Source organism: Microtus ochrogaster, chromosome 2 (genome assembly GCF_000317375.1).
Source record: "Microtus ochrogaster isolate Prairie Vole_2 chromosome 2, MicOch1.0, whole genome shotgun sequence".
Taxonomy (NCBI): domain Eukaryota; kingdom Metazoa; phylum Chordata; class Mammalia; order Rodentia; family Cricetidae; genus Microtus; species Microtus ochrogaster.
In genome coordinates, this window is record NC_022010.1 from 97,181,818 (window position 1) to 97,190,753 (window position 8,936).

An 8,936-nucleotide genomic window follows, 5' to 3' on the forward strand; every position below is an offset into this window, starting at 1 on the left:
AACACCTCTTTGGATTGTAAATCGCTTCCATATCATGGTCACATCTTTATGGTCTAAAAACCTTGGCAAGTCATTCACCCCTCACACCACTAGCTAAGACCAACACAATGTGAACCTAGCCACAAAAGTTTACCTTACAATGTTACAATGCAGCGTTTGTTTAGATCATACCACATTCATTTGTCTTTCTTAAGGCCTTGTGGCAATTAAACATAAAGGAAAGAATCCTTGTCTAATGAGAAATACAAGCAATGTGTTCAAAGTAAACAAATTCTAGTTCAAACACTAAAATTATTTTACTGTGTGTGTCTGTGTGTGTGTGTAACTTTCAGGAAATGGTTCTCTCCTCTCACCACATGGGTCCTAGGAATCAAACTCAGGTAGTCAGACTTAGTGGCAACTTCCTTAAGCACTGAGCCGTCTCGCCAGCCCCTAGAAATAAACTTTAAAAAGTTGTCTAATATCTGAGTTCAAATGAGGAGCAAACGTGACTGATGGACCAGTGGGTAGGGCGAGGAAAGACTGGACCTCCCTAAAGACACTCGTATGGGACTCAGCTGCTGGGCTATGACTCTGTTTCCTTTCTCAGTCACGGCATAGCTTCATTACGAAAAGAATCCCATGTTCACCTCGTAATACACGGCACCGGCACCAGCAGCCAAGGAAACTAGAAACCAAAACGGCTGCAGAGAAAAACTGCAGCAAACCAGAGACCGCTAAATACTCACTGTGAGTGGGCTGAGCGGTATACACATGTAACTCCCACACTCAGAAAGCTGAGGCAGAAGGATGGCAAGTTTAAAGCTAGCACGGGCTATGTAGTAAGTCGTAGGCCACCTTGGGATAGAGCAAGACCCTAGATCAAAAAGAAATAAATTTGGGCAGGAGAGACAGCTCAGCGAGTAAAGGCCGTCGAGACTACAGACCTGGTTCAATCTGAGGGGACGCACAAGGAGAGAAGCATGTGGTCCGCTGACTTCCACATGTATGTCGTGATAAATATGTACAATGTGCACATGTACACAAATACATAAAAGAGAAAAGCAATAACAATAATGTGGAAATTTCATAAAAATTGCAGATTTGGGCATAATTGATCTTATGTTTGTTGAGAAAATAAAATATAAAGTACATTAATGATTTTTAGAATTACTTTTATTTCTATTTCATGTGCATCAGTGTTTTCCTGCATGTATGTGCGTGCTCCATGTATATCCCTGACCCAAAGACGCCAGAAGACGGTAACAGATCTCCTAGAAGTGGAGTTACAGTTTGGAGTCACCATGTAGGTGCTGGGAACTGAACCTGGGGCTTCCCTAAGAGCAACGAGTGTTCTTAACTGCTGAGCCGTCTCTCTGACCCCAACACTAATGGTTTTTAAAAACATAAAACTGAAGGTTCCCCCGCGTCTGCAAAGCAACACCCACCCCCTATTCACACACGGGACATGGCAGATGCCATCAATCAAATCTCACTAGAAATCAAGAAAAGGCATTTGGATCCCCGACACCCCAGCAGGACCCACAGAAGCAGGCCATGTGCTAAGTGACAGACAGCAAGGCACGCCAACAGCTTAAGAGGCACACATGGCATCAAACCTCATCGACAAACAAACAGGGTATCTGTGAGGCTTCAGAGAATCTACAGGACTGGACCAGATTTGTTTTCAGGAAGACAGAGCTGTTCACTTGCTCGTTCGTGTCGCCCCTCCCTGTTCCCTAAGTGCGGAGCCCCCAGAGAAAACAGCCTTCCATTTCTCCACTGCACTTACTGGCCAGGCAGATCCAGCGCTGTCCCTGCCTGGTGCAAACAAGTCCTCCTCGGCGCTGAGGGGCTGTGGTCATGCACGGCCACACAGGGGCCTTTCCTGTGAAGCAGATGCCAGGGAATCGACTTCCTGCGGGAGGCGCATCTGTGCTCGCTGCAGCCCACAGCTTCCTCTCTGCAGCAGACAGATGTGCTGGAGGCCGATCAAAGGGTCTCCGGCTCTCCAACCTGAGCCTGATCTGAACGTCTCTAATGTGTCGCTGGCCAGCTGTCAGCCACCCCGTATCAGCAAGAGCCACTCCAGCTCACAATGCAAGAATATCCATTTTATTTCGAATAAGATGCGGCGTCAGCCCCTCCAGAGAGCACAGAGTTTTACTGTGAGAGTGCAGGCTCCTCACTGAGATAACACAGGGCACCTGCTTCCCTTCAATCAGCCGAGCAGAAACCCAGGGACAGGACGGCGCAGCAGAGAGGTGGCGCCACTGGAAGTAAGGCTGGCTAACAACAGAACTGGCTAACAACAGAACTTAGAGACATGCGAAGTGTGTGTGTGTGTGTGTGTGTGTGTGTGTGTGTGTGTGTGTGTGTGAAGGGGTCTTGCTATGTAGTCCTGACTGGTCCAGTACTTGCTACGTTACTCAATATCGCCTCACGCTCTCAGCAATCCTGCCTGTCACCCAAGTACTGGAATGACAGGTTTGTATCTCAATACCTGGCCCTAAACACACAGTTCAGACTTCTGAAGAGATAACCCTAGATGCCACTTGAATGACAACTCTTACAATCTGCATAAAAGTTGGGTGTTTGCAATAATTGCTATCAGAGGTATCTTTGTTTCATTGGTGAATGTCATGATTTATATCTCATGTCACCTTTTCCCTTAGTAGAAAGGGCAGGGAAGGGCCATGCCAGACAAGCATATTAAAACATGATGGATGTGCAGATTGATGAGATGGTTCAAGGGTTAAGAGCACTGACTGCTCTTCCAGAGGACAGGGTTCAAGTCCCAGCACCCACACGACAGCTCACATGTCTGTAACTTCAGTTCCAGAGACCACTACACCAATGCACACAAAGTAAAATAAATAAACTTTTAAAAAGAGAATCGCAGAATATCATTAGGATTCATTTAAAAAAAAAAAACCATGACGGACGCATGCTTTAGGAAGCATCTAAGAATATTCAAGCCTGTACCTGCCTTCCTACACCAGGCTCGCTCAGAGGCATCGCTGACTGAGGTAGACGTGCATCTTCTAATAAACCTGGCCAGGGAGACGTCATGGGGAAGGAGGAGACGGACAGCAGTAATCTCTGAGGGCATTTTTGTTTGGGGGTAAGCAGCTGTCTTAGGACAGCTGGTAGGACTGCAGAGAATGGCCCCTCACACCAAAGAATTACCTGATCTGAAATGCTAAGATCAGCATTCAAAACAAATCCCATGAGAACTCAACAGCAGCCCTCAGAAACGTCGCCGTGCAGACAAGAGTTTCCGAGTTCTCAGGGCAGCTTCCCCTTTACAGCAAGGATGCTCCGAGAATAACAGGCGTGGAGGGAACTACCTTTGCTTGTTTGTTTGTTTGTCCTGGCTCCCTTCCTCCTATGCACAGAAGCAAGTGCTTAAGAAACTCAGATGAAAGGGGGCCAGGAAGACTCCAGCCGGAAGTTATGGACTGCAAATGGCCTTGAACTAGACCTGGGTCTTAGTGTACAGAGGAGACTGCCCTTGCCCAGACCTTGGCTTTGAAGGCAATGTGCGAGCCATGCACCATGCTCCCTTCCTTCATCAAGGACTAAACAGAAAATGCATTTCCAACATCAAAATCTCCACGGAACAGATCCTGAAAGGGCATCGGCAATGTCTGCACGCCACCATTTTCACAGGACGAAGTCTGCAAACAGGAGGAGTTGGGTGGCCAAAGTGGTTCCAACTCTGGGTACATGTGGAAATCGCTCAAGGAGTCTAAACTGTCGTCTTAAACCATCAACAAGAACCAGAGCCACTCAAGAGCTGTCAAGGGGTCCAGGAACCTCAGTCCCACAGAATTCCTCTCTGCCCAGAAAGGGCAAGCACAGGGAAATTCAGAAACACGAGAGTTAGACACGCTGCCCACTGCAGGCAGAAGTGGAGGAGTGGACAGCGAGGAAGCACAACTGCTTGCTACAGTCAGACAATCCCCTGTCCTCTGCGACAGAAGCCGGCTTAACCATCACACTGACCTGGCAGGATGGCAGGGTGTGCTCTTCTCCATCGAACAGAGTGGCGAATCATGACTCACAGGATCACAGGCTAACATCAAAATGAACGCAGTCCCACAGAACCTGGCTCGGGCCTATTTTTAACCACCAGGCCATGATGTTTCTACTTGCAAGCCTCTATGTGAGAAAGCGGTTCAGAAATAACCAAAGCTTGAAAGAGAATTAATACCTTTCAGTCCACGCTCTCGGGAAGGTCTGGTCAAGTCCGCATGCTGGGCAGACAGCACCAAGGACCGCATGGGCCTCAAAGTCCCTGAGATGCTCAGACTCCCTACCTGGGTCTCTTTCCAGGTCACTAATACGCAGTCTAACTATCTTAAAGATGCTCTAGCACCAAACCCCAAACTTTGCCACTCGGATTGCTCCTATTTTTAAGTTACTTCTAAATTTAGATCAAGGCTGGAATCTGGCCTACCCATTGTCCCACTGCTCTGTGTTAAGTGCCATCCTCTTCTGAGTCTGTTATCTCTGACCTGCTATGGGGCAGGCTTGCTGGCTACCCATCCTGTTTCCTTGCTTCCCCCTTTCATCTTCTGCTGTTAAATAAGGACCAGGAAGCGGAAGCACCCAGAAGGCAGAGACCCAGGTGGGGGATCATGAGCTCCAGGGCACAGTCATTTGACTGGGAACAAACAAAGGAAAGAAGACCCCCAAGGTTGAAGTCGTACTGTTTGAGATACAAGTAAGTTGCATGGTACAGGGCCTCCACAGGAGCCTCGTCTGTGGGAGGTTACAGGAAAGTCAGGGCTGTGTTTAGGACTCCGCTGCATCAAAGACAGGGCAACTACTATATACACAGAACACGCCCAGATCCTTCTGAAGCAAACACACATATAGACAAGCAAGAACCTTTTCAGTTAAAAGCTATTCTGCCTTGTTTACCATAATCTCAGTATTCAAGAGGTTGAGGCAGTAGGATTCCAAACTAGGGGCCATCTCAGGATATATAGTGATTTTAGGATCATCTGGGCTCTATAACTAGACCTGATTTCAAACGCAAATTATTATTTTAAAAACACTCATGGAAATAATCTACATATATTCAAAGGATCTTTTTAGTAAGAAATAGACAGTAATTGTAAATAAGGAAGCAGTTTCTGAGCGAGAGTCAATTTTACACAGGGACTTTATCTCTAAGGGGCCAGAGAATAAACATTTTTAGCTTTGTGGACCGGAACTGGCCATCACAACCACCCAATCTACCGTTGTAATGGGAAGAAGCAAAATCGTGATGTGCACGGACGGATCCAAGTAGTTCAAAATCAGATAGGGTGATCAGGTTTCAGTTTGCGGATTATAATATGCAAATTCTGAATCTGTATCTATAAACAGCAGGCATGAAACTGATAGAAAATTAATCCACATACAGTCACACACGCATTTCATGCATATGACCTCAAAATCCTGAAACAACCTAATCACATGGAACGTGTTTGATTCTGCAACCCTGCAGAATGGAAGCTGTGGATTGTTTTGTAGGCTAACAAACACCACCTTGTGGCCATCTGGGAGAATAGCCGCCAGGGTCCTGATTACCCTTTTCTCGGCATCCTGGGCTGACCAAAGCAGCTTTTAAAAGTGTGAAGACCACTACACTATGACGCAGTGACCTAAGGGAGCCAATAGTAACCAAGTACGGTCCATTTTTTGAAGCTTCAACTTGTCAAACTCTTCCAGGGACCAATAAACCAAATCATGAATGATAACGGGCTTCTTGCTTAAGTAGCCAAGCTGCAGACGGTAACCTGACAATGGCAAGGAGCAATACACAGTACCTACAACACAGACACTAAAACTAGAGACCCACTCCCATGCATGCCCATGCTGCCTCAAGTCTTATTTCTCCCCCTGAAAACACAAGATGGGGAGAAAAATAATTCTGAAATTAAGCCTAGTGAGTGAACCCAAACCCTAGCACGGGTTCATAAAAGCTGAGCTCCAGCAACCCACAGGGTCCCTGTGCTCACTCGTTCACTCCCAAGTTCCACAGGAAAGGGTCGCTGTGTGGGACGCTCCGTCCAAATGCTGGAAGGCAAAGATGAAGAAAACACACACATTCTAAGAAAACAAAACACGAGAGAACGATACAGGCAAGAAAGAAGGGTGTCAAATGAGCCAGGCACGAAGGAAAGAGCTCTGCAAGGCCAGAGCTCGGAAAGCTGAGGCAGGGGGATCTTGGGTTCAAGGCCAACCTAGGTTATTTATTCAGAGAGTTCCAAGCCAGTCTGGGCTACAAAGTGAAAGCTTGTCGGAAGTAAACCCAGGGGGGAGGGAGGGAAGCAAACCTAAAGAGACGCATTCTGCAGGTGAGAGAGCTGGAGGTCCCAGGAAGGCACCCTAGGCAGGGGGCACCCAAGCTGCTTCGGTCAGAATGAGTGCATAGGTTCCAGAGGGAGCAGGAAAGAGAGGAGACAAGAATGGCAGGTGGGGACTGGAGCGACGGCTGAGTGGTCAAGGGCACTGACTATTCTTCCAGAGGACCCGGGTTCAATCCCCAGCACCAATATAGTAACTCCAGTTCCAGGCTTTCTGACACCCTCACACAGACACACATGCAGGCAAAACACCAATGAACACAAAAAAGAAAAAAATTACTAACATTAAAAAAAAAGTGGCAGATAGAGCAGGCATGACAGGATTTCCTCATGTCCACAGGAATCAGACAAAACCACCACTGGCTGAGCTTTCTCAGAAACACCCAGTTTCTCCCACATGGGAAGACCAGGGCTGAACAGACTTTGGGGGTGGAGAAAGTGAAGGCCAGAAGAGAACTAAGCATCATCCCCTGGGGCTTATGTGATCCCATACCTTTATCCACAGCCATGAATGGGGGCCTTAACCCACGCACCTCTCTCCAAAATGACAATAACCAAAAGAAACACGAAACAGACATTCCATGACAAAAATACCTTCTCCTTTTCCTTTAAAATGTCAACAGGAAGCCCAGGGCCAGCTATTAGCTTCACTCACTGACACATTTCAATACCTGCAGGAGCAAGCCCTGTGGATTCTGATGCCTGCAGGAGCAAGCCCTGAGGGTCCTGATGCCTGCAGGAGCAAGCCCTGAGGATCCTGGCCTACAGGAGCAAGCCCTGAGAGGCCCTCATGCCTGCAGGAGCAAGCCCTGAGGGGCCCTGACACCTGCAGGAGCAAGCCCTGAGGGGCCCTGATGTCTGCAGGAGCAAGCCTTGAGGATCCTGATGCCTACAGGAGGGGTCCCTGATGCCTGCAGGAGCAAACCCTGGGGTGCCCTGACACCTGCAGAAGCAAGCCCTGAGGGGCCCCGAGAGTGGCGTACCTCCCGGGGCACAGGCTCATGAAGTACACACAGCCCTGGGCACAGCATACCTGGGTTGCTGGTGAGGAAGGCGAGGGGGCTCTCGCCCAGGTCCACAGGGCCGTCCACTCGGTGCGGTGGGTTCTCCAGAAGCTCCACTCCTGCCTCCGGCTCAGGGTATGTCCTCACCAGGAGGCCCAGGGAGGGCTGCGAGAGGAAATCTTTGAGCATAGAGGAGTTCAGGGTGCCAGCAGCACGATTATTGATCTCAAGAATCTCATCCCCCGCCTTCAGGCCTGCCAACGCAAGGTGGAAAAGTTTTAATGTCACACGAATCAGAGCATAACTACTTAGCAGTTCTGTCAGAAGGGGCATGCCAAGCTCTCCTGTAATGAGTCTCACAGCCCCAGGGCCGCTGGGGGCAGGATGCAGTGCTCGCGTGGGTTTGAGAAGGCTCTAGAGCACTGGTTCTCAACCTTCCTGAGGCTGTGACCCTTTAATACAGTTCCTCATGCTGTGGTGAACCCCATCATAAAATGATTTTCCGTGACTTCATAACTGTAATTTTACTACTATTATGCATCGTATCATAGGTATCTATGTTTTCCAATGGTCTTAGGAGCCCCCCTACAAGGGGTCACGACCCACAGGTTGAGAAGCGCTGCTCTGAACCAACTGATCTAAGCATCTGCCAATATCCTTCCTCAAATGCTGATTCTGGTTAACTCCCCAAGACGCTGGTCTCCGGGAACGCTGGCAACAGTGTTTTGTACACACTTCCATCTACTGATCATTTCTGTGAAACCAAGCAACAGAAGTTCCTCTTCCTGCCTATCACCATGAGGAAGGTTGTTTTGTTTTTGCTCCCCCCCCCCAAATTCATAAGGAGAAGACAGCTGACAGAACCAAATGCGTTTATCACTCTCCCTGCCTTTGAATGACACCAAGACCTGGGGAAGTATATCTTCTGCGTAGGGTCCTCAGAGGTTTCTGCAATCTTTGCGGGACACACCTTGGGACGGACCACCGTTTGGGACCCTAAGGGGCAATGAGAACAAGCTCAACCTGGGAAAACCAGAAGTGTGTCAATGAAGGAGGACTTCAGGCCATTATTACAGACACTGCGGCTACCTGAGGAGGAGGCAGCCAAGGGAAGGGAGTCTCCCGAGAAAGGAAGCCAATGAAGAAGACACAGAGGAATTGCAGAATAGAGAAGCCACCCCACCCAAGGCAGTCACGGGTCCCAGCTCTGACTCTGCAGGAGAATCATTCTAGAGAGTTCTCACTTCCCAGATTTGGAGCTAACCCTAGCTATCCTCACTCAGATTTCCAAAACTCACAAAACCCATTACTGAGCATAAAATATACAAAAACCACACGGGGAGGGGAATGAAATGAAAATGTGAATGTTTTTGTGTCAAAGGCAAAATTCTGTTGAGTCAATAATTCATTGCTTTTAAGATTTATTTATTTATAGGTGTGCTTTGTATACATGTACATCTGCACATCAGGAGAGCATTGTATTCCATGGATGTTGGAGAGGTCATCAGCTGCCATGTGGATGCTGGGAATTGAACTCAGAACCTCTGGAAGATCAGCCAGTGATTCTAATCACTGAGTCATCTCTCCAGCC

The 8,936-nt window shown here is 48.2% G+C and overlaps 1 protein-coding gene across 1 annotated transcript in view; it reads right to left on the bottom strand.

Annotated features, from left to right (window-relative positions):
- Positions 1-8,936, bottom strand: part of Tiam1 (T cell lymphoma invasion and metastasis 1) — a 377,147-nt gene that overhangs the window by 37,228 nt on the left and 330,983 nt on the right. Inside the window, exons 15-17 of the mRNA XM_026787829.1 lie at positions 7,375-7,599; positions 5,664-5,771; positions 3,585-3,742 (exon numbers count right to left, since the gene is read on the bottom strand). Of these exons, the coding sequence (XP_026643630.1) occupies positions 3,585-3,742; positions 5,664-5,771; positions 7,375-7,599 (491 nt within the window). The remainder of the gene's footprint in view (positions 1-3,584; positions 3,743-5,663; positions 5,772-7,374; positions 7,600-8,936) is intronic.